We start from the raw sequence: 26837 nt of genomic DNA on the forward strand, positions 1-26837 counted from the left end.
GCCACGCTGGGTAAGCTAGTTTATCTATAATAAGGTTACCAGACGGTCACGGTGTTTATAACTGGCCATACTGGCCAAGGCTATGTTAATACCGTCAAGAGCATGAAGGTGGCTACTTGGCTATGTATACATGTATTTTATAGGAACGTTTCATCCTCGGGCCGAAAAGCAGGCACTGTTAAGGCCCAAACGCAATGATAGCGGAACGGCAACGGAATGCGGAACGAGTTCGCCAGCATGTGGATCAAAATTTTGCCCCGCTATGGTTCAAAGCTGGTTTCCAAGCAGTTATGAAAAAACTAATACGCCTTAAACCATGATAGGCCTAAAGTCGCCCCTATTAAAAAAAATCTAAAAGGGTTTTTTTCCATGCAATGTAAGTTTGACCGAAAATTACAATTTTTGTGGCTAAAAACAACAAATAGCTATAACTTCTCTAAATCTTAGTCGATTTCTTTATTGTGCTCTGCAAGATAAATCCACGTAATGCGATTATCTGAAAATGTCGATATACCGTCGCAGTGATAATGAAAATCACCAAATGTTGCAGATTTAGCTAATTTGAAACATTTGCGTCCTTAAAGAACGAAAATAATTCAAGAATTACGCGCGTATCTTCTGCGCGTTACCGCCGCCGCTGGATGTGGGTTTAAAATGAGTGCCGCAATAATATTTGGTGTGGAAGTACCATACTTGAATAACATTCGACGCACCATCATATTTATAACATTTGTTGTGAATTGAGTTAGAAATCTTAAGAAGTTTTTTTTTCTCATTTGAAATTTTGCCCCACTTTACTCTATATCAGTACCGAGAATCCGAGAATGAAATCATCGAAAATAAAAAGCTAAATATGACGTCAAGTATTAGAATAAAAATACAATCAAACATTGCATTTAGTAAGGACCTTAAATGAGACTAACCTTGATACGAAACTCCTTCGCAAATGTCATGTCGCACATTCGTTGTCGCGTTGTGGTGTGAGTGTATCGTGAAGCATGTATATTCATTGCACGCAGAGAAAAATTCCTACACATTCTCATGGAAATTCCACCTCTCTCGCTCTCGCTGCTCTCTCTCATCGCGATGCGGTGGGTGGTTTTTGGTTGACTTGCTCGTGACTCAAATTCGAAACCCTCTTCCATTCGAAGTCTGACGCCCTTGCGTAAAGGACGTGTGTGTGGTGTGCATTCGGTGTTTCTCAAGTGTGTGCCCCCCTCGATTCAGGACCCGTCGTCGTATACGTGGTGTAGTTGTTACGCCCCGGGTTTTTTCGCCATCCATTCAACGGCCGTAGATTTGTCTCCAAGGAGTGTCGACGAGACCAAGATTATAGGTCTCCTAATTCGAGTGAGTTTTGTGTGCGCTTTTGCGGAGGCTTCGATCCGTCACACAGTGGCCCAGATAATTTCTTTCAGTGTTTGTCGTCGACCGTATCTAATCGCGCTTCAGAGTGCTCGGGAATCAGTTCTGATTTTTGATAGGTGCAGTGTTTGTGGATGCAGAAACCAATTTGTGCTTTCGTCAAATCGTTGCGAAAAAAGGGCAATGACTAATATTAGCAACCCCCAGTGAAGCTGATTCGCAGAAGAAATTCGTGTGAAAAATCAATAATTTCTCGCTATTTTTTCATTTCCAACCCCAACACAGAGACATTAGCGCGGAGTGACATCAGTGTGTAGTGTTGCGTATCTTGAGAGAGAGAGAGAGAGAGAGTGAGAGGAAGAGAACCAAACCCCAAAAAAGAATCGTTCGTTGAGCTGTCAAAACATACTTTCGGCTGAGTTTGTATGCGTGTTGGGTGTGCGATAAGTGCCGGCAGGGTTGCCAAGGTTGGCTTAAGCTGTCAAAAGTTGGGTGGTTTGTTTATTGTGCGGTCACGGTGTTCCTCGTGTCCAAGAAAGAGCGTGATAATTTTCTCAAGCAGCTATAGAGCTTGAAACACTATAGGTAATTTTAATATTAATTACTGGTATTAGAACATTGAACAAAATTCTACGATTTATAGAATACGTTTTAATACTTCTGATTAATACAGAATATGTACAACTAAGTAAGTTACAATAAACTATTAAACTTTAATTTAGCAAAGATAATGTTTCTTGTTTTATCATTTTCTAATTTGTAATTTTCTTTTTTATTGATTAGGGGAAAGTTAGGCAGTTTGGCCACCTTAAGAAAAAGTCGATTAAATTGATGAAAATATTATGGAAACTTTGGATTTTTGCATGATTTCCAACATTTCTTAGATCAATACACTAGATCTGTATGATTTCCGTTGTCTTATAAAATTCCCGAATAAATGAGAGATTTTTCAAAATTTGTCATTTTTTGAGTCGATTTTTTACCGATGGAACACTGACTTTTAGCATGTCTATTGCTTCATTTCCTTGTCAGCTTTAGGGTTGCATGTTATTTCAGATGAAATTTCAAGAATTTATGCAGTTTTCAAGGGGTGCTCATTTCACCCCATTGTCCAAATCGCCCCGACTACCCCTAAATTAGCCTGTCAGTCATATTGTATATTAGGTCAAGGAAACAAGTGGGAAAAATTAGTAGTATTAATTTGATATATTTCCCTTCAGTTTTCTTTCCTCGAAAAATTTAGTCAAATTTTCTCAGGTTTTACATTTTATGTGAAAAGCACTAGAAATGTTCGTGATTGATAAATAAATGAGGGGTTACAATTTTCAATATTTAAAATTTATTAAAAGCTAACTATCCCGGCAAACGTTGTATTCTGCCGTAATCTGGCACAGTGACGTAAGCGCCATAGTCTTTAGTTCATTTGTGGTCACCAAGCGGTAAATATAGTAGATTTCTTAGAATGTATCTCCATGAATTTATAATAATCACTAGTTCCTACATTTTTACCTAGCAGGAATATTACTATTTCTTATAATTTCTTCGAAGGTATGTCAAAATACACAAAAAAAATGAAATGAAGCTCTCGTCACTTCGTTAGATTACGACAGTGTTTCCTTTTATGCCTTGGAAAAATCACTACCGTAAAAGACAGACAAAGTACTGGTGATAATTTTCATATACCAAATTATTAGGTGGGTGGACGTTTGGCATAAAGAGAAATACATTTATGCTTTTTTTTATGCTTCCTGTTCTTGTATGAAACTGGTTTATACGAGACATCCATTATGCGATGTGTCCTCATGCGAAATGGATCACCCCATAATTAGGTATTAAACAAAAATGTTGTCAAATTAACGCATAAGAAATAGTAAATCTCAACACCAATTTTCGCTCATCTTACTTTATATTAGATCGTCAAAAGCTTGCAAGGTCTAACATTTGACTGATATTGAACTGAAGAGCTAACATTCATTTGATACCTCAGAATGTCTGTTAGTTTTAAACAGTCTGTAAAAAATATTCTAAAACACAATAATGAATACCATTTTATTCTAAACTGTTTGGATTCAAAAATATTGAACCAACAACTTTGTTTAATGATAGTAGAACTTTCAACAAATCGTAACAGTATTGTCTTCATATCGAAGATTTTTGACTATCACTAGGATAGTAAATTAACTACGACCAAATTTGACTAAATAAAATAGTATACAAAATAGGAGTTTGGTGACCACACTACAATATGAGCTAACTCTGCCTGCGCATCCAATATACAGAATCACAATTTTGAAAAGTTAAAAATGTAATATTTTGCCGGCTCTGCAAAATAAATACTTTGTAGCTTGTCTGTCTAATCAATTTATATATGACTTTCGTGACATGATTTGGCAAATCCGCGATTTTCGCGAAAGCTTTCTATTCACTCGTAATTTTTGCGTCTGACGGCACAAATCCGCGAAAATCGCGTTGTAGCAACATGCATTATAAAAACATCATTTTTAGGGTTTTGCGGGTTGTTTGTAGAACTTAGAAGTGGATCGCAGCTTCAACAAGGTTGGAAACCACCGCTCTAGAAAAACATTCAGAAGCTATAAAGAGTCTATGAAAAAGGACCTTCAAGAACTTCTTTCCAGTTTCCTCGAGGAAAAGCTGTATCGTAGTGATTTCTCCAAAGATTTCATCTGAAAAACTTTCAGGGGCTTCCACGGGGATCTCTCCTAAAATTCTTCTAGTGCTTTGTCTACCAATTCTGTCAGAAATTCTTTCAGCGATTTTTTCAAAAGATGCTTAGAGGAATTTCTCCAAAGCTTGCTCCATGAAATCCTTGAGCACTTCAACGTGACTACCTCGTTTCCTAAGGGAATACTTTAAAGCATTTTCCAGAATTTATCCTAGGATTTCCTTCAGCTATTTTCCAAAAATCCTTCAGCGGATTTCTCCAGTTAGCAAAATCCACAAAGGAATATTCTAGAATTTCAGAAAAAAAATCGTTCAAGAATTCTTCCAAAGTACTCTACAAATTTTCCTACGCCTTTACATGTGGATTCCTTCAAGAATTCATCCACGGTTACTTCTAGGAATTGCTACAAAAGTCCATAGAGGAATTTTTCGAGGAATTCCATTGAGAACTCTTTCAGGTATTTCTGAAATAGTTCAACCTGGAATGCATCTTAAAGTTCATCTTGATTTCTACAGTTTTCTCCAGCATTCCATTCAAAGATTACTCGTACTATCTACAAAAGTTTATTAAACCCTTTCGGGATCAAGCAGCACAAATATGCTAAACTTTTCATACAACTCATTCAGTGTAGGGTCCACATCCATTAAGTTCAATTCTCCAGAGCCAATGGGCAATTCTCCAGAGCCAATGAACTTCTTCAGGAATCTGTTGTTCTTCAAAGAGTTCCTTCATAAAATCCTTCGAGATATTATCAGGAAATTCGATTAATTATTATTTTCAATCATTTTGCCAATTAATTTAGGAAATCTGCTAAAGTTTTCTCAAGAATCCAGTAGTTCTTTCAGAGATCTTCCTCCATCAAAGGTATGTTTTCCACTTACACAAGTTTCATCAGAGGTTACATTACGATTTTCTTTAAATTACTATGTAGATTTTTTTTTTGTAAAGTTTTCCCTAATAATTTCTGAAAAATTTTTACGAAATTACTCTAGGGACACTGTCTGACAATTCTCCTGGAAGAATGATTGAAAAAAAAAACTTCGAAGGCTTCCTTTAGAATTATTTCAAACCATTCAGAATAAATATTTGGAGGAATATCTGGAGTAGCCCTAAATTGAGTTAATTGCGGATGTTTGGTACTTTGGGCAAAAAATGTTCCGCAGAGCTTTAGATATCACTTTACATTACATCAACTATTTACTTGACATCAAATAAACATCGTTGAAGATTAGATTAAGATTTAAGATCAAACGACTTATTTTTCAGTATTTTTATACGTTTGTGAGATCAATATAAAATTGCAACTTTTTATTTTGGAACGACATTTATTGTAACTTTTGTTTGACTAAAGTTGCTCATGTGTTGTTCCAAACATATTTTAATAAAAAAAAATTATAATGCAATATGCCATTTCACCGAATGCATCGTAACCTTGGATTATAAAACACCAAATATTCCATTCCAAGTGAATGACATACCATAGGGTAATAAAATTCAAGATTAAAGGAATTCCAGCGGCTAATTGGGGAACATTATATTCAGATTTATATAATATAACATGTACGCATGTTTGGAAAAAATCAACAGTTACCGTTACAGTTCACTAAGCAGAAGGTCATGAATTCAATTCTTATGAAAAAATCTAAACGTTGACCAATTTTAATTTTCAGTAAGTTTTTCCAAGCACGTATATATTTCGACTGTGCTACTGGGCGTTTCATGTTAGTCCGTTGTATAGTGTGGTGCTTCCTTCAAATGGCTAATGGTCAACTGGAAGCATTAACATGTCGGTGTCTTTTTTTTAAAGCATGTGGTCAGAGTAACTTAAATTTCGATGTCATCTTTTCTCAAAGCCGATCACTCAAAATGTCTGCTTTTCCAAATTTTCATCTGGTGGGCCTATTCAAGCATTATACATACAGTCTTATTTTTAGATAGCTTTGAAAAAATCTCACATAAATTAATAGGATAATTGGATTTTTTAAACGGCTGAGGGATTTCTAAAGTACAGTATGGCCCATAAAAAATGCGAAAATCGTCATATCATGTTTTATGGTAGTTTTTATAAGAAAAATGTTACCGTAACATAAATGTTATTCATTATTTGTATTGTTTAATCTGTTTAAACTCAGGTTTACGCTTTGAACATAATTTTTATCTGTTACTTTCACCTTACTAGAGAGGAATTGAAAACATACCTTCAAATTTTATCATGCAGTCATCAAGTTCAATATCTTCGTGTTGAAAGCTTCTACAACATCAAGGATGGGATGATTCGCCCATATCAAATGATAGAATGGATTAATACGTAGATCAATGGAGACATAAACATATTTTCGAAAAAACTGCTCATTTTGGAGAGCCGTGGATGCACCTTCGTATAAGTGTGATAAGCGGCTCTGTTTTGCTCAAAACCTATGAGATAGTATTGATATAAGTTGTCTCTAACCGAAGGAACATTGTTTTTCCTCAAACAATTGTTATAGACCTCTGTGTTTATTTTTTATTAAACTTTAACAAAAAATAAAGGCATATCAGACCCATAAAACGCAAATGCCCTCAAAAATAAGATCCTGACAAAATATTTTATTGTGATCATGAAAAACAGAAGTTCTCTAAGAACTCCTCCATCCTCTGAAACTACAAACTAATATTTTCAACAATAAAGTGTGATTTTCGAAGTTGGAAAGTTTATCACCAGAGTATACGACAATCAGACGCTGTTTTTGGCTTTGAGCGGACAAAACCTTTAAACTGTGTACAAATATACTACATTAATCGGAAATTACATTCACTCACAAAAACAACGAAAATAACGCTTGTGGATGCTAAACTCACGTTCGAACAATTTTCGCATTTTTTTATGGGTCATACTCTACCTACATAATCTATATAAATAAAAATGGAATGGTGTTTGTATGTCACGAAATGACTTACGAACGGGTGAACGGATATGAACGATTCTTTCTCCATTTTGTTTGTTAAGGGTTCCGACGTGTTTGTGTGTATAAAAATCCTAGGATATTCACCGGGAAAGTTAGAAAAACGAGCGTGAACGGAACTGTCATTTTTATGGGACGATCAGTAGTGTTTTTCAATAGCCTACTTGATGGCAAGACGAAGTTTGCCGGGACCACTAGTTCCTAATATTTCTTGGAGTAATTTCTAAGAAAATCTTAAAACAATTTCAGAATTATTTTTTAAGTAATTCTGAGGAACTTTCATGAGTTTTGTATGAGTTTCGTTAATGTTTTTGAGGAATTTTTTTACTGCAATTTTTATCTGTAGTAATTTCTAGGAGTATCTGTAGTATTTTTTATTGTTAATCCTTTAATTCCTAAAGAACGCAGCATCTCACAGAGAGAACTCTAGAATAATTACTGAATGAGTTCTTGTAGATATTTCTAGAGTAATATTTAGAAGGGAATTCCCGACTTCTCGGACGAGTTAGTATCTGGTGATATTCCTGAAAGAATGCTTGAAACGATTTTGTCAAGAATTTCCAAAAGATTTCCCAAATTCTTTTTCTTTCTTGCGTTACGTCTCAACTGGGACAGAGCCTCTTAGAAGCGTTCATGAAAAAAATTGATGGCATCGCTGGAGAATAATTGCAAAATTACCGGTAATAAATTATAACAATATTCGAAATTTTTGTAGAATAAGTCCTGAAAACTTTCAAAGGAATGACTGCTAAAAAATGTTGATGTTGTTCTTATTTGAATTCCTAGTCGAATGCATGAAAACTGAAATTTTTCATGAATGAATCATTGCAGAAAACTTAGAACGAATCCTTGAAGTTATTTCCGATGGAACTTTCAAATAAATTTCTGAAATCCATGGAGATATTTTTTGGAAAATTTGTTAGATAATTGTTGAGTTGTTCTTAGAGAAACTTATGAACATTGCACTTGGAATAAATATTTTCGATTAACTTAACAACATATGTGAGATTGTTCTAGAAAATTCAAATAACAATACCAAGCTGTTATGTTGCTAAATGTAACCGCATGACAGTCAAATTGAGCATTGACATGGGTTTCAAAATTTAGTAGCAATGAAATATTTATTATTATTTTCTGTCTATATATTCACCTAATATGAAATATGAGCTCTTAAGCCTCAAATAAGTATTTTAAAGTGCTTAGTATTTTTTAGATATTTTAGTTTCATCTCATACTGACAAAAAGATGTACACTTGGTACTCCATTTCCTTACAATGTAGAAAGTTACAATTATACGGTCATGGGCAGTACAGGAGAAATACTTTGAGCGATTTAATCCATCTACGATTGATTTGGTCTTAACCGACTCTAGTCATCTTTGTAGCCAACTGATTACTCATGATGATTTTGATTCGGATCATGTCCCTGTTACATTTCAAATATCCCATGAAGCGATTCTCAATCCTATCAGCTCCACTTTCAATTATTTTCGAGCCGACTGGAATATATATGAAACATTTATTGACTCTAATCTTAATGTTAATATTCCTTTACAAACAAAACTTGATATTGACAATGCTCTTGAAACTTTAACAAATTGCATTGTTGAAGGCAGGAGCATCGCAATTCCAAAATGTGAAGTAAAATTTGAATCCGTGATTATAGACGGTAATCTTAAACTCTTGATCCGTCTTAAAAACGTGAGGAGAAGGCAATTTCAACGCATTCGCGATCCTGCTATGAAAATTATATGGCAGAATTTGCAGAAAGAAATCAAGAAACGTTTTTCACAATTAAGAAACAAAAATTTTGACAATAAGATTTCTCAATTGGACCCTGGCTCTATGCCCTTTTGGAAATTACCTCAAATTTTGAAAAAACCTCAGAAGCCAATACCGGCATTGAAAGAGGAAAGCAAATTATTACTAAATAATTGCGAAAAAGTTCAAAAACTTGCTATGCAGTTTGAAAGTGCGCACAATTTTAATTTAGGACTTACTAGTCCAATTGAAAATCAAGTTACTCAAGAGTTCGAAAATATTCTCAACCAAAAGAACGTTTTCGAAAATGCCTGGGAGACTGATTTGGAAGAAGTGAGAACTATTATTAAAAAATTCAAAAATATGAAAGCTCCTGGCGATGATGGAATTTTATACATCCTCATTGAGAAACTTCCAGAAAGTAGCTTATCATTTTTAGTTAATATATTTAACAAATGTTTAAAAATTAGCATATTTTCCTGACAAATGGAAAAATGCTAAGGTTGTTCCAATTTCAAAACCAGACAAAAATCCTGCAGAAGCTTCTAGCTATCGTCCAATCAGTAAACTTTTTGAAAAGGTCATTTTGAACGAAAATTCAATTTTTGCAAATGAACAGTTCGGATTCCGCCATGGACATTCGACTACTCATCAACTTTTACGTGTAACAAATTTGATTCGTTCCAACAAATCTGAAGGTTATTCTACTGATCTTGCTCTTCTAGACATAGAAAAAGCATTCGACATTGTTTGGCATGAAGGTTTGATTGTAAATTTAAAAAACTTTAATTTTCCAACATACATTGTTAGAATAATTCAAAGTTATCTGTCAAATCGTTCACTTCAGGTTAATTATCAGAACTCTAAATCTGAAAGACTTCCTATAAGAGCTGGTGTTCCTCAAGGCAGAATCTGACTTACCTGAGTTACCTCAGGAATGTCAAAAATCTTTGTTTGCGGATGACACAGGCCTCTCCGCCAAGGACGAAGCTTGCGTGTCATCTGTAGTCGATTGCAAAAAAGTTTTTATATTTTTTCTTCATACTTGCAAAAATGGAAGATTTCTCCCAATGCTTCCAAAACTCAACTAATAATATTCCTACATAAACCAAAAGCTCTTTATTTGAAACCTTCAAGTAGACATTTGGTCACGATGAGAGGGGTTCCAATAAATTGGTCAGATAAAGTTAAGTATCTAGGGCTCATGCTAGATAAGAATTGAACTTTCAAAAATCACATTGAGGGCATTCAAGCCAAATGTAATAAATATGTAAAATATCTCTTATCCCTTTATTAATAGAAAATCAAAACTTTGTCTTAAGAACAAGCTTTTGATATTCAAACAAATTTTCAGGCCAGCCATGTTGTATGCTGTACCAATATGGACTAGCTGTTGTAATACCAGGAAGAAAGCTCTGCAGAGAATTCAAAATAAAATTTTGAAAATGATTCTGAAGCTTCCTCCCTGGTATAGTACCAATGAGTTACATAGAATATCCAATGTTGAAACATTGGAACAAATTTGAAATAAAATAATCAATAATTTCAGGCAAAAATCGTTACAATCTTCTATTTTCACGATTAATGCGTTATAACTCGCATAATCTGTGATCTCGCCCTAAAAACCATTGGTAACCGCGCGTGTAGCTTGGTGTTACTGAGCAAACGAATCGATTTACACTTTATTCTACAATGCTACGATGAAAAGAAGATACTCCTCTATCCCCCAGTGGTAATAGTTTTCATCCTGGTCCATTCATTTGCTTAGAAACAACGAGCTACACACTCGGTTACCAATGGCTTTTAGGGCGAGATCACAGATTATGCGAGATATGTTTAGGTTAAGTTAGGTTAAGTAAACTGAAAACGTTATTTTTTTTCTCTTATAAGCAGGTGAAATCAACTCACCTGTAAAAAATCTGAACTGCTACGGCAGATGAAATGTAATATGTTGTTAACAAAATGTTAATAAAATCTTAAATTCGTTTTACCAAATTAGGATGATAATGTTGTCTAATAACACAGAAAACCTAATAAAACTAACTAATGAAAAAAAAAGAAAAACTTTGAGCGATTTAAATATGTCTATAGCTATTTCAAGAAGATTACGTGAAAATAGTGTTCCTGAAAAGATTTCTGGGCATATATTTGAAGGATAGATTTTGCAAAGGATTATTATGCAAAGTTTCTAAACAGATTCCTGACTAAAATGATATCTCAACGTGGCCAACGGAATTCAGAAGCGAAATACTATGTATGACCTTTCAAAAATTGTTGATATCTATGTTCAAATGCAAAATGGCAACTTGGCCAAATAAATTTCTCTGTTAACCTTCCAGTCGTCGCGCGGTTTGCCACCGTCAGAACCACCACGCTGCAGCTGTGTACAAGAAGCGAGGTTTTTTTCACCAGTGTTGTACAAAATACAACAGTGCGACGACTGAAGTGTTAATTACTGTAAAAGTGCTGAAAGCACTCAGCAGAGAAGCAGTGTCCCATATAAGAGATATGTCAAGAAGTAGAGGACGTTGGTTATAATCTTTTTAACATTACACGACATCCTCACAGGCATGTTACTTATTACTGCACAATCGCCTAAATTTATGACACATTTTCAAAGTTCCATAACATCATACAAATTAGGGAGAAGAATGTTAACGAAAATGTTCTATTATTCATACTTCTTTAAGCACTATGAAATGTATTTCAGAGTACTACAAGAATTAATTCAAATGTTAAAACTGCAGACGATAAACAAAAAAAAAGATACAAAAGACATTATTTTTTTTCTTTCCAGTGTCACTGACAGGCATGCAGCTCTGAGATTTTATACATATGATGATAAGTGATGAAATTCTCGAAGAACATTAAGCTGAACCCTTACAAAACCTTGCAAGCGAGGCCGTCTTTTCATTAGATGGAATCGAGCAATAAGAGGAGGCCTCAACCATTTATTATCGCTCTCATTAATTCGGCTTTACTGTCGTACACTATGTGTATGATTGGTTCATATAAAACTCTGGTTGTTTGTGGCTAAATGCCGTAACAAGCTTGTTCAATGAACATTGCCTTATAAACTTCCGAAAACTGAAATGTTTTGAAGATACTAGAAAATTTCTTCATCAACAACTTTAAAGGGTCTCTAAATCATAAAAACGTGCGACAGACGCAAATTTACACGTATGCTAAGCTAGGTGTTAATTTAATAGCCCCGGAATGGGCTTATTCAGCCAACCCACAATAAGTGGCTGTCGGCATTCTCCCCCCGTAGTGTTGAGTTTTCGCTAGCCAATGGACAGAGAGGATCACCGTGGTGTTGTGAATGGGAAGTTAACTGATACGCGCAAGTCGCTGCTAGAGTAGACTCGAAAGCTGGTGTGCGTATGGCCGCGATTGTACCTACCTAGTAGATATTCCGTATTTCAGGGAGAGTTCGCGCCCGCATCGAGAGAAAAGAGCATTCCCGAGAGCGACATGTCTCCGTGTTGGAAGTTGAACAACATACTGGTGCTTCTGCTGCTGCATAACGACGTCGCGTGAAGATATCGATTTTCATACACTCCACTCGCAAGTCGCTGGAGAGTTGTGGCTCGAGTCTAGGTGAAGATTATTGTAGGAACCGAAAACTTCCTGAATTGGGTCCGGACCGTTCCGGATTTTGGGCACTGGTGCTAGCAGTGAACTTGGGCACAGCCCTGGGGCTTGATTTCAGCGAAGAACCAAATCCGCGACAGTGTGAAGTGTATCAAAATCGACAACCGGAAGCAGCTGGAAGTTTTCTTCGCTCGAGAGACGGAACATCATTCGTGATTGATTTTTCCCTCTTTTGACAGATGAAAAAAAGTTGAATCCATATAGGTGGTGGACGTCGTCTAGATCTGTAGTGCTACAGTGCAAATAGGAACAAATTGTGGCCGCAGACACAAGTGGAACGATAGTACACCCCCACCGGAAGTATTATCCGGAAAGTGTCGGAGAAGAGATTCCGAGTTGTGTTTCAAGTGTTGCAACAGTTACAGATGGGATTTCCGGTGTGAATGGATCGTTGGGTCTCGCTGGAAAAGGAGCCCGGTTCTTGAGAGGCAGCATAGCCGTCTGCCCTAGAAAGTGTGTGCGAGTGGCAGAAGAGCGTTCCGGAAACCTGTGCCTGTGAAATTCCCGGTGTGAGTGTGCGTACCTACGATTCCTACCGAAAGCGCCAAGCCAAGTAGATTCTGCGGCAGAGTTGCAGTGAGACAGGATTCCGAGAATCAGAAAAACCCACAGTTCGAGTTGAGTGATCAAATTTGCTAGTACCGGAACAGTGTCCCCCGGGAGCAGCATCCAAAATGACGAAGGACAGATTAGCAGCGTTACAAGCGGTACGTATCTGTTTTTACATTTCCCAATTTTTGGCACCGTCACTGGTTGCTGAATTCTCATAAGTTTTTGATTTCGTTTGTCCCCTATTTGAGTTCTTTTTTGTGGAGATCATTTCTCTCTAGTGTCACGTATTTCCTCCTCCGACAATGTCCCTGAACATCAACTACCCCCTGACCCTGTTCCTCTACATGTCTTCATTGTATTAAACGGTTTAAGTTGATCAATGTGTCCTTCCTCGATGTGGTTTCGGTACATATTAGGAGAACGTTTTTTTTGTTTTTTGAACTTTGCTGTTTCGTTCCGGTTACGTATCTCTACGTGTGTTGCGCTCTGCTACGATGGGTAATAATTAAATGTCAAATCGATTTCGGCTGAGCAGCGCATGAGTTCACCGTGTACCATTCATACCTCTAGCTACATAACTTTACTGCTCGCCTAGTGGCTGTGCTGTGCGAAACGAACGTTACTCATTTGTTTGACTTTTCTTTTTATATAAAATTATTAATTACAAATGTCTTAATATGGGAATGTTGTTTTTCTTGGTATAAACTACAGTGACATTATTTTACAAAATACAGTCAACTTTCCACATCTCGATATCTCTCCCTATGTCAATGATTTATTCAGTCCCTTTATTCTGTATCCTCGATATCTTCATACTTCGATGTAATTCCTGATTTTCTCTCCATATGTCGATATGCCCATTGTCAAAAGATAGAAAGAAGAAATGACGTCCAATTGTTTATTGTTTTCCCCTATTTTCCTGACAATGGACCGGTTTTCAATCTAGTATTCCTTAAAAGTATGTTCTATGACTCGATCTCTTCCTATTTCGATGATCCCTTCGATATCGAGATGTGGAGAGTCGTCTGTATATTAAATTTCTCCTTTTTTAAATCAAACATTTTATTACTTTAGTAACAATCAGTTGAAACTACTTGGCAAATCATTTGTCTGCGTTCACGTCTTTGTTTGCTGTTTGCAAGCTTTCACACGTTACTGCTGCTGATTATCGGAAGGACTAAGCCTTACACAGTAATTCTTAGTATTTTGACGTGCTGATTTCATTGAATGGAGAACATCAGAATAAATTAGTGAAATCATCAGCATAATGTACCATGTTTCTGTATGCATATTGATGTGACATGAAATTGAAGCGTAAATCAGCACAAAATCGATTTTCAGCATGTGTGAAAAATCACATTGATGTGTTGTCCCAGAAGAGCCTGATTTTGTGTAACTCTTTTTTAAGAGAGTGTTTGATAATGCTAATCATTGCTGATCCACTTAAACCTAAGTGGACATGGAAATCTTTAAAACATATTTACATTTGAAGCATTTAGACAAATCTATATATAAATCCATACCTGTAATTGTAACGAATTAAAATCTTGAAATAACTATGACAGAATCGATTGCCGTCTGTTCCAACTTCTCTTACATTGTTAACTCATTTCAGTCATAGAATAAAGAATCAATTGGACATCTCCGTGAAACCCAGCTGTGAGATGCACTCATATACGGAGAAAATTGTTGAAGAATATGAGCTCGTTAGATTTCATAGAACCCCTTGCCGAAGTGACTCAAAAGTTCCAAGAATATGATCAGTTTCCCTATCTCAATCATTAGTATCATGAAACCATTCATATTTTCCCGTCCGTGACAATGTGTGCCAGACGATCAATTTGCAAAGCCGAATGGTCCAACCAACTTCCAGTAGATGTAGACGAAATTCTTTTTGTGATATCTAATTTGTTACTGAAGGTAGTTTCTCAACACGTTGCCTATTCATTTTTAACTGGATATCGTTTCGGCAAAATTTGCCTAATTTGTTCCTAATTTGAAGGTTGGTTTTCACAAACATTTTCTATTGCAGTCCATGATAATTCACATTGCTCAATTAGTTTTGACCTCTTTCGAACGGCTGAGTAAGTTTAATTAATAATTTAAATATGTTAATTGTGTTTTTCAAGAGCTAGAATCCGGAATATGAAGCAAAAGTGTGATTGTGCCCGGAATAAGAATCATGTAGAGGCCTCGCATTTCTATTGATTCGAGTTAATTTAAGATGTAAAATCCAATTCTGCACCACTCAAAATGTTAGAGTTTGCAAGTCTTGATCACACTGTGGTTTTATATTGAACGATTCAATTTATATGTTTTTCAATTAGTTATACTTCACTGAAGCCTTGAAATTATTATAAAACGAATCCTCGAATTTTCAAAAGCAGCTGAAGCATTAATCGATTGATTATCAACAGCAATCAATCCACTAAATTATTAATGCCAACAGTTGTCAGGTTTTCTAGATGTGTGCACTTAAAAATTCGAAGTTTGGTTTCGTTTCATAGTCACCTCAAGTGTCCGTACATGGAAATTTTGCTGAGTCTTGACTATCTGATATTCTCAGCAAGCATACTTCGAACATCAATAGAAATTTGCTTTTCCTCTAGCATTCTATGCTCATTAAGATAGCTATAAACATATTATTAAAATGAATTCAGTGGACTTTCTTTTGTCTAAATTGAAGAAACCATCAAGTAATGCATAAACAAAGAACAGTTAACAAATAACTCTATACCCATTTGAATAAACACCTGAGCAAATTCAGAATGTTTGAATAAGTTAAACCTGTAGGTTCAAAAATTCATCAACATATTGATTGAAATTCCTAAGCCTAAAAAGACGAATTGGCATAAATGTCTATAAGTGGATGGGGCCCAGATAGCCGTAGCGGTTAACGCACAGCTATTCATCAAGACCAAGCTGAGGGTCGTAGTTCGTTGAAAATTTTTTTTCGACTTCCCAGGGCATAGAATATCTGCGTACCTGCCACATGAAAGACACACTCAAAAAGTCAAATGGCAAAGAAAGCTCTCAGTTAATAACTGCGTAGATCAGGTTATGTACATTGGATATTTTTGGTCTCGATATTTTATGAATCGGCCATTTCGATTGATGTCCCTTTTCAATCAATTATGATCAGTGTTTCAAAATCTTGTGCACTATGACTTCCATTTTTAACTCTTTTAAGTAAAAAAACATCAAAAAGAAATAATTTCCACTTAAGGCTAAGTAGCCCGTCATTCGTTTTGGCAACAATGATGACTTTTCAGCTTGCATTCCAAAGTGATAAAACTTGGTCTTGATAGTTTATATTGACTTGAAAATGTATCACTGTACGCGCTAACATGCATAAAGTAAGCTGATACTTTTTCAGCTGTGTCAGTGCAAAACCAACTGATTTTCTTTGATTCGAAATTGTGAGATGCATTAGCAACAATCATCAACGACGCGTACAAATTTCAATGACGGCCTACTTTGCCTTAAACCAATTGTTTATCGTTTAAAGCCTTTACAAATGTCCCACAGCCTTCTTAAAATGATTTTAAAAAGTATTAAAATAAGCTGAATTAAAATTGAATACAATTATCTGAAATTACAATTGTTTTGAAGCATAAATTACGCTAAAAATTTGTCATGGTTCAAGAAGAATTCTTCAAAGGGTTTTAGATGGCGGTTCCAAACAATCTCTTTCAAAAGTCCTACCAAGCATCTCTCAGAAATGTAACAAGAATCACATAAAAAATTAAACAAGTAATAATCCACTAATAATCTCTTCAAAAATCTTTCAAGGAACCTGTCAACTGAATTTTTTTAAACCAATTTCGAAAAATTTAGTCTTTATGTAATATTGTTTGTTATAGTATTTTTCACAGAAACGGTTTTTGGTATAGAAATAGCCAATCAAAGTCGTGGTAAAGCGAGGGTTAACTGAGACAGGGCCTGATTCTCAATGTATGGTTCTTATTAGCATTTCTACACTGCCCATAACTGCATATTTGTAACATTCGACAAAAGTAGGCATTAAGTAAATCCAATAACAAGTGTGCATTTTATGGCAGTATGGGAGGAAACTAAATTTTATAAAAATCGCCATGAACTCATAAGTATACTTATTTGAGGCTAAAATGTTGTACAACTCAAATCACGTACTGGATGAATAAAGCCTGTCCACGATAAATTTCGGACACGGATGGCGGGTGTACCACAGAAAGTTCGAGAATTTTACAGAAAGAAGGATTAACATCCTTATCAACTGTTTATTTTGTAGATATAACTCTTTTATTCTGAAATAAACAATTGTTTTTGTTGAATTATGAGTAACTTTTTTTTGCTGCCATTATTTGGGTGTCCGAAATTTAACGTGGACAGGCTTTAGTCAGAAAATAATTCTGATAGAAATTTCATTGTTACTATATAACGAGGCTCAGGTATAATTTCAATGTGACTTTTGTGCGGTTACAAATACAAAAACAACTCGGTATTTTTTTCGAATTTTCTAGAACAAACTCATAGATTTTAGTAAGTTGATCTTAAGTGTTTACCATTTGATGACTCTACACACGGTATTATCCTGAAATTGTCAAAAATGTCGAATGCGACTGATATGCAGTTATGGGCAGTACAGGTATTATTTAAAAGCTTTCTTTGCAAATTGACTATTGTCCTGGAAAGTCGCCACAATTTTTAACTCTAAAAGACCCTCGACTGGTGGGGTTCAAACTTACGACCCTCAGCTTGGTATGAGCGTTTATGGCCATTGTGTTTAACGCTCAGTTATCAGGGGCCCGTACAGTGACCTCACGCAGTTGAATCACCCACAATTTATGAATCAGCTGATTTAAAAAGACAAAATTATTATCAAACTTGTCACAAAACATCACAGAATTATTTTTACACATAGTTTCTTATCAGTAAAAATAATTCTGTGATGTTTTGTGACAAGTTTGATAATAATTTTGTCTTTTGAAGTCAGCTGATTCATAAATTGTGGGTGATTCAACTGCGTGGGGTCACTGTATATGTAATGATATTTTACAATAGGCTTTTTCACGTGACGTTTCAAATCAGCTGATCCGGAAGGTCTTTGACAGTTCATCTATAAAAATGACAGGCCCGTGTTAGCACCGGTCCTCCACCGATGTAAACAAATGCATAGACGGACCTGTCACATGAAAAGGCCTATTAAAAGGGTTATTATGCATAATTGTATCAACATCTTGTAGCCACTGATTGGGTTTATTTACTTTAGATGCTTCATCTTTTTTCGTTTGCTGCAAACTATTATATTGTTTGTTACAAAAGATTGTATCCTTCGGCCTGTACAAGGATTCAGATATTCAGAGTGGCTCAGTCGCGGGTATTCTGTATATTCCCGGTCGTACTGATCGAATTAATACTTTTTGCTTACTTCTTCATTTGGTACATGAAGCTTCAATTCTTTACATTGTTCAGAAGGAAGTCTCGGTTGTTTTAGAAGTATAGCTGTCAGTTTTAGGAATATATCACCTTCTCAATATAGTACATACACCCTGACTAAGCCGCTTGATGGTTCAGTGGCTCAGAAGGTATAAAGTTCCTAATCAGAAGATGGAGTGCAACGACAGAAAGTGTGTAGATTTCGTAAAGGTTTTGAAATGTATTAGAAAAACTTGGTCTACCTAAGAACTTAGTGTTAGCGCTAGCGTAGTCAAAACTTGATCTATCTAAGAACTTGCACTTGACAATATTTTAAGATTTTTTGCATTTTCTTGGATATACCACCAAATCTTTGACCACGTATAATATTAGAACAGATCATCAGCCATGTAACGGGTCTGTTATGTATAGATAATTTCCATGCAAAGATGATTATGACGTAAAAAGCATGATAAATTTTCGGGAAATATTGGTAATCTGAAAATTTTCGATTTGTCATACATTTGGTTTTAGTCAAATAACACTCTTTCTTTCCATAATGCTTATTTTTAGCAGTTTGTATTTAAGTGTACCTTGACACTTAAATTTGGTCAAGTCGATCTCGGTAAACGGATTGCTGAAAATCCAACAGCTGAGATCTCGGTAATTATTTCCTGAAGCTCTATAACACTTTTGAAGATATTTCGGTACATGTTTGCCGAATCTTGATAACTTTCGTCGAGATTTCGTTAAAGTAAGAGTTTAAGTGTGTATTAATATCACCAGCGTCGCGACACGTCATTTTCTCAATTTCTACTGTTGCTGAATGTTACAAATATGCGGTTATGAACAGTATGAATAGTTAATGATCATTTATGCACGTATTACTGGCGTTCGGAGAAATGACATCCAGGGAGAAGCGGTGTAAGAGACTTATGTTAGAACAGCAGTTTTAGGCTTAAACAGTCGAGAACTTTCCCTTCGACATTCTTGCCTGGGATTGTTCTCCTGCGTACGTTGAGCAGCAGAATTTTGCCATTTCTGCATATTATGTATAATTTATTTGGTTTTTATTTAGTTCTACATCAATTATCTTGATAGGGACCCGGATCCTATTCTTGGCACTTTTGATTCACTTCGGCAGTAGGGTTTTTTGAAAGCTACAGAGGTCATATCTGTCCATAATGTGCGATGTATTGATGCGCTTCTGATTGCAAAGTTTCATGCAATTCGGCCAAGAAAAACCCCCCATGCCAAAGTGAATCATGGAAGTGCCCAAGTGGCTCTGCACCCTACAACTCGGATTGGAAGAGAAAACCGTTTTACAGAGTTATTGTCCGGCATTCTTACAAGATGTCCTGCCCAGCGTACCATCCCAGCTTAAATCAGTTTCAGGATGAGGTAACCGGTCAGAAGAAGCTGACTAAGTTGCAAAGGCTTGATTGTATATAAATGACATGGGAATTGAAAAATACACCTTCTTTGGATACGCTTCTTAATATACTTCATTTGCATGAATTCATTAAAATGCAAGTTGCAACAAATGTCTTTTAGTTTGTCCGTTACTAGTAAATACTAGATGGTGATCTGATGGGTCACATGAAGATCGCCAAGGAGTTTAATTTGAACAGAACAGAATTTGAAGAACAGAAAATTGGATGACAACGAGGACCAACTATGATGTGTCCTTCAAAATGCTCAAATCAAGCCGCCATATTTGGGGTTCTGGTGAGCCAAGTTTACGTTCAGGATCTATTGTATTTGATACAGACGGGTCAAAGATGGGCGACAATACGGACAATACGGAACTGTGTTCCAAGCTGAAATAAAAGTCATTATAGACTGTACACATGTTTGTCTCAAAAGGAACTACAGGTTTGCAAAGATCTGTATTTTCTCGGACAGTCAAGTAGCTTTGAATAAGCCAAAAGCATTTACATGTCGATCAAAATTAGTGGGGAATGCACTCTGCGTTCTGTACTTCTCTGAAGCAATTGGCCAGTAGGTACGAATTTACATGGTACTTGTTGCCCGACCATTGTGGTATTGAAGGGAATGAAATCGCCGTCAATCTAACATGACATGGTGCAGCTTTGAGCTTTGTCGGCTCTGACCTGTTCTGAGGTGTTCTTGAGTGCACTTTCAGGCTGAACCTGAAAAAATGGAAATATCCAATTGGAATGCAATGTATCCAAGCAAGCGAAATGATTCATAAAATCCTAATAAATGAAATCTTAAGGTAATAACTGAGCTGATGACCAAGTAGGTATCATCTTAAAAAGATACGAATCTTATACGGATGTCAAGCTAAAAAGGAAACTGCTGAGCATTACTCTGTAATTGCGAAGCATTGCCTAATCGAAGAATTTCATTTCAACATTTGGAAAAAGGGTTATTAGAGCCCTTTTTGAAAATTTGGCAAAGTAATCCTAACATGGTAATAGACTTTCTAAAACGAGTTGTGTCCAGCTGGGACTGTGTGCCACATCTCCATTACGAAAAGATCCTGGATCGGCCGGGAATCGAATACAGACACCTTCAATATGGATTTGCTTTGTAGCCGCGGACTTTAACCACTCGGCTAAGGAATTATTGTTTGAACTTATTTAAAGTGTAGTTCCTTCAGTGAATATGAAATCATACAGCTACGGTAGTTTTGATTATAAGTCTAATCTAAATTTAAATAAATGACTAAGTTTTCGAGACAGGTGACGATCGTATTGTTTTGAAGTAAGTGCACTTGAAAAAAAAAATGTATTGAATACATCCTTGGTCATCCGTATTTGTTCATTACATTTGCAACATTAAAAACTGATGAATCTCATATCCAAATCTTGCAAACAAATCCGATTCGCCAAATCTGCTGTTTTGTTGAAACAAACAAATCCTTGTTCCGTGGAAACTAATTTCATCCTGTGGATTGTCCCGAAAACGCACACTGACCCCACCCGAATCCGAGTCGAGTCACATTGAGTCACGAGAATCAGATGATGATGACGATGATGACGGTGACGATGACGAGGATGACAATAAAACTGCACTCTGATGCAGTCGAACCCCAAATTGTTAGCGAAAGGCGCTCTGGTTGTGACTTCAGGGCTTCAGGGATGGCCTATTTCGTGTGCACTTCTGTGTTTCGTTCGTTAATTTCATTCTCGGTTTGCTGCTTTCTGCCTAGGAATTATCCTGATGAACTGTGAAATAGTTCAGTCCGTTTCACGACGGTTGACAATCAGCGCCGCTCGTGACGGAGGAGGAAACGGAAGAGTGTCTCAGTTCCTGTGAATTCAATCGCAAGAGTGGAACGGGGAAGGATAGTGCGAATTTCCGAGAGCATATTCTAAGTTATGCAGTATCGGAGAGAACGTGGAGAGTGTTGCGAGAGTTTTTGAGAAAATGGGAAAATGAGAACGAGAGCAGAGAAGGCACGCTTTCGGGGTGGGAAATGAGTTCCGAGTTTTCCCCCGACGACGGTTGAGAGGATGGTTTCTTCATTCTGGGGAAAAAAATCGTGACGCAATGACGCGTTTTCGAGTCGGGTTTTGTGATCTGGGTATGTGTGCGTTTGTGTCTGTATGGGATCCTGGGTGGAATCGAGGGCTGTAGGTATGTAGGAAATTGTGATACAGAACCTCAGAATGGGAGAATGGGTGACAGATGGGAGGAGGGGGTTTTAACTTTGGGTGGTGGTTTCGCTTTTTGCCACTGGCGTCGTCGTCGACGTCGACCAAGGCTGTGGAGTGGAACGTGTATTCCGGTGAAACCGATGCAGTGATTTTCATGAATGAAAAATGGCTCTGTTTCGTTGGACCGTTGTCTGCAGCTCATTGGCCCTGTGCGGTCAGGTTGAGTTTAGGTTGAATGCTTTTGTTCTTTTGACAATTGCAGAAAATTCGCTGCATTGCCGATCGATATCGGTTTCGGTTGGGGACGAACTTTTACCTATGCTTCTTGACGCAGTAATGCTAAGATTGACGTACTCTGAATAATTTACGGTGACAGAAGAGCATAGCTTCTGCAACGTGTTGAACGATACGTAAGACTTGTTTCATTACTCGGTATTTATAGTACTGACAGGAATGTACATGAGGGACAATATTCATACAAAATGATCAAGTTTGGAGAAATATCAGAAATAACATCATCTGTGACAAATTATTGAAATTCTATCCAAGAATTTTGAAATAATAAAATAAATACTATTTTGGGAAAATGGATAAATATTTGTCAAAAATTGGCAGTTTTCAATAACTTTAATTTTAACTCGGATTCAACGGATTCCTATTTATTAGAACCTCCTATTGTTCGTCACTAGGAAAGTGAAAACATTTATTTATGACGATACATTCTCGTCCACTTGTTTGCTGGCACGCACGAAGCCCAGCCGACGTTTACCTACTGAAAGGACCACGCGCTGCAACGAAGCGGATCGGGAAGTCATCCATGCCCGTACGGTGGCCCATTTTCATGTGTGAAAAATTAACTTGTCAAATCTTAAGTTACTCTCCCGACACTTGTTCGTTAGAACCGTTTTTCAAATATATTTGATAGATTTTAATCATACAATCTTCAAGCTCCTTAAAGCTAACGGATTCCCCTTAAATTTTCACAGTAGGTACCCACTGGGGATCCAAATGAACCAATTTATGGCGGTGTAACTAAAGATTAGTTTTGCCTTCCTTAGCCGAGTTTAACGACAGTCCGCGGCTACAAAGCAAAGCTATGCTGAAGGTGTCTGGGTTCAATTCCCGGTCGGTCCAGGATCTTTTCGTAATGGAAATTTCCGTGACTTCCCTGGGCATATAGTATAATCGTACCTGCCACACGATATACGAATGCGAAAATGGAAACTTTGGCAAAGAAAGCTCTCAGTTAATAACTGTGGAAGTGCTCATAAGATCACTAGGCTGAGAAGCAGGCTCTGTCCCAGTGAAAACGAACCGCCAAGAAGCAGAAGAACTAAATGTTTCTATAGTTCGATAATCATGGGCCACCCTAATGTCCGCGTCTCCATACATCATCGAGTGGGGCGTGCTTTTCCAGTTGCAAATTCCGTTGCTTTATTTATAGCCTGCAGCTCGAACAATGCAAACCAAACCAGGTGACTGCTATTTTTGGGATCCGGCTTGACACCAAGGTCGGTTGGGAACAGAATCCCGTCCGCAGATAAACGTCAATCCACCTACTTACATGGCCTGGTGCTGCGGTTGGGAGCGTCCGATTTGCTTATGATGGTGTGCTATTTTGGGATTAGGTTTTCGCAAAATCTTTGGAATAAATTATGGTGAATCCTTTTAATCGGCGATACTGGAATAGTATTACCTGCCAGTTAATGCCTGGAATCCATTATTAGCAGCTTAATATTTTCCTAATTTATATAAGGATCTTAATATCAGAATAACTCAGGTAAGCCAGTTGTAAAAATATTGTATAATATTGGTCCCAAAATGCTGCCTTCAGGAACACCAGCTCTTACAGCAAGTCTTTCAGACTTGGATTTCTGATAATTAACCTGAAGTGTACGATTCGGCAGATAACTTAAGATTATTCTAACAATGTATGTTGGAAAATTAAAGTTTTTTTAATTTTACAATCAAGCCTACCAAACACTGTCGAATGCTTTTTCTATGGCTAGAAGGGCAAGACCATAATATCCTCCAGGTTTCTGGAATGCCTTTCCGAAGAATGCCAGATTGGGTACTCTTTTTCATAATGATTATTTGGACTGGGGAAAATCCAAGTAAATCATTTATTCCATCTCTTCAGATGACTTATAGTCACTTGAGAGAACTTTCAATACCACTTTGAACAAACGTTCAATTTTATCGCCATTTGTAAAACAAATGTGTTTCTTCTCTTTAATATGTTTGAGAAGAAGCGTGCGATCTTTAAGAGTTTCCGGCAATACGCGACAGTCTCCTTTCTTTGCGACTTGGAAGGAAACCTTGACTCCTCTAATGGAGTTCAAGATCTCCTGCCCAAATCCTCCAAATTCGGAACAACTGACCACGATAGACGGCACCCTTTGTTTCCTAACTTCAATCATGGGACCTGGGTTATTGGCTGCTTCGATTTGATGCTCGGAAAATTTGTCTAAAGCATGGAACTGATTGCTCATTTTGATTCAATTATCAACCTAATTCATAAGAACATTAGGAAGACCAGACCGGCTAAGTTTTACTGGGAACGTAGAGCCAGTGGGTGTAAGCAGTGCAAAAGAGACAAAAGCCTACGCATTTGCCTATCTTTCTTCAGTAATAATGAACAGTTATTTCTAAAGGATCGTTGAAAAAAAAAACTGTATGAAGGTCGTTTACGATCGGGATGATGAATCAACAATTTCTGCATCTGACTCATATTGCCCAGTGAAATTCCCTAGCAGTGACCGCATAATTATGCTGCAAACTATTCCCAAGCATGTGCCCATCCATTTGTACAGGAGAGTTCGTATCGCATTCATCAGGACCATCGCCATTCGCTAGCCATTTGCACAAACGAGTCCTGTTATGCGTGGGATATCTTCGAGCTGTGTAGTGGACCTACAGAGCGGAGGGTGGTGGGCTTTCAACAGGCTATTTGCGGATAATCCTCATCCCTCTCGGCAGCCGCCAGACTGTAGACTCCAATACGTCCCACGCACCGAAGCTGCAATACAAGTTTTGCTTCACGCTAGGTACCTATTGAATGCATGGATGTGGTAGGACTCTTGACTTTTCCAACGTCAATTTCTGACGTCATGCGGCAATGGCATTGCTCTAAACGTTGATGATTGACGATGTTCGTCCAATACTTTTCCGCACTTGGTTCGATGGGGCTACTGGAAAGAATCATTTCGTTCCTACCTACGTCCTTTTGTGGGGGTGGAGGCGGTTAATGATATGATACTGTGGGACTTGATGAAACGATTTGCAACCCCTTGTATAGGGGGATGACACTGGAGTCTGCTCTACGTACACACAATGCACGTACATCAACAGCCCCCTCTTATGATTTATGATCTCAACCAACGGGTATTGATCATATGAGTAATGAGCAAGCAACAGCTCTACAAAATCAATGCTGATCATATCGTTACAATTATTCAGCACTAAATTTATGTACACCACTTCCCAATATATTATAGCATGTTATCCTATGCATTTGAAGCTTCAGATTCTTATAAAATTTTGAATAATTATCTAGTTCAACTCGATAGCCAATTTTAGCTTAAAAAGGTAAAACAGTATGTTGGGCAACAGTTCAGTAGTAACAAGATAAGACTATCAAAAAAGTATTTCTCCAGGAATCCATCATAGATATCACCAGAAATCCACAAAAACTTTTGTGAATGAGCCATCCTGAGGATCAAGCTACCGGGAGGAAAGTTGTAGAAAATAAGTATGGAGGAAATTTCTTCAGAATTTCCAGATCAATCTTCAGAGGGATCTTTTACACCTCAGTATTGGCGCTGTTGGCCACCGCCAGAAGCATTACGCTGATGCTGTAAGCGAGGTTTTTTCATCTACGTTGTACAAAATTCAACAGTGTAACTACCGAAAATGTTAAAATTCCTTGTGAATATCATTGAAGATACTTCGAGTGCGAATGCGACGAGAAAGAGAGTGGGTGCAACATACGCACACATTCAGTTCACCCACTGTTGGTGTCATTTCAAAATTCAGTTTCACCTAGAGGCACTGAAATTGAAAATTGAATATTAAAAATTACAAATGAATTTTATATTACTGGTGTAAGAAAACGGCAATGTGATGCCTCCAGTTGATGAATCATGATTGTCTTTTAATAAAAAATACAACTTTTGCAATTTGCGGATGTTTTGTGGGGTATTCTGACGGAAATGATTTTTTTCACTAGTGAAATTGAATTTGAATGTCAGTAGTGGATGAAGAATTAGTGTAGCAAAAGTAATTGAAAAACTGAATGCACGTTCTACCAGATTCGTGCATGTATTGTCAAACAAACATTCACACAAAGAAGAATTCAACGATGACGGAGCCTACTGAGGATCGGCGTTGTTGACTGTATATTGAAATATGCAGACACTGATTGAAAGAAGGTAAGGATACACCCGAACACGAAGGCCTTCCTTAGCCGAGTGGTTAGAGTCCGCGGCTACAAAGCAAGCCATGCAGAAGGTGTCTGAGTTCGATTCCCGGTCGGTCCAGGATCTTTTCGTAATGGAAATTTCCTTGACTTCCCTGGGCATAAAGTATCATCGTACCTGCCACACGATATACGAATGCGAAAATGGCCACTTTGGCAAAGAAATCTCTCTGTTAATAACTGTGGAAGTGCTCATTAAACACTGAGCTGACAAGCAGGTTTTGTCCCAATGAGGAGGTAATGTCATGAAGAAGAATATACCCGAAGACGAACCTCTCGATGGAATCCCGGATTCTATTTTGTCTATTTTGAAGTAACCTGTTGGTAAGATCCTGGTACCTTTGAGTTTCATGAAAGCTTTCTGACAGATTACCAACTACT

The 26837-nt window shown here is 37.1% G+C and overlaps 1 protein-coding gene across 13 annotated transcripts in view; it reads left to right on the forward strand.

The window, feature by feature from the left end:
- The first annotated feature begins 1128 nt into the window (after positions 1-1128).
- Positions 1129-26837, forward strand: part of LOC5576630 (syntaxin-1A) — a 208713-nt gene continuing 183004 nt past the window's right edge. For 6 of the 13 annotated variants that reach the window (XR_002499409.1, XR_002499410.1, XR_002499412.1 and 3 more), the window contains exons 1-2: positions 1130-1350; positions 12584-13111. Coding sequence is in view for 4 of the 13 variants with exons in the window: in XM_021840069.1 (XP_021695761.1) it covers positions 13079-13111 (33 nt within the window). In the remaining 9 variants the exon portion in view is untranslated. Of the gene's footprint in view, positions 1351-1372; positions 1485-1509; positions 1598-12583; positions 13112-26837 lie in introns of those variants that run through there. The other 7 variants (XR_002499403.1, XR_002499407.1, XR_002499406.1 and 4 more) reach the window with 3 other exon arrangements.

The sequence above is a fragment of the Aedes aegypti genome, chromosome 2, assembly GCF_002204515.2.
Source record: "Aedes aegypti strain LVP_AGWG chromosome 2, AaegL5.0 Primary Assembly, whole genome shotgun sequence".
Classification (NCBI taxonomy): domain Eukaryota; kingdom Metazoa; phylum Arthropoda; class Insecta; order Diptera; family Culicidae; genus Aedes; species Aedes aegypti.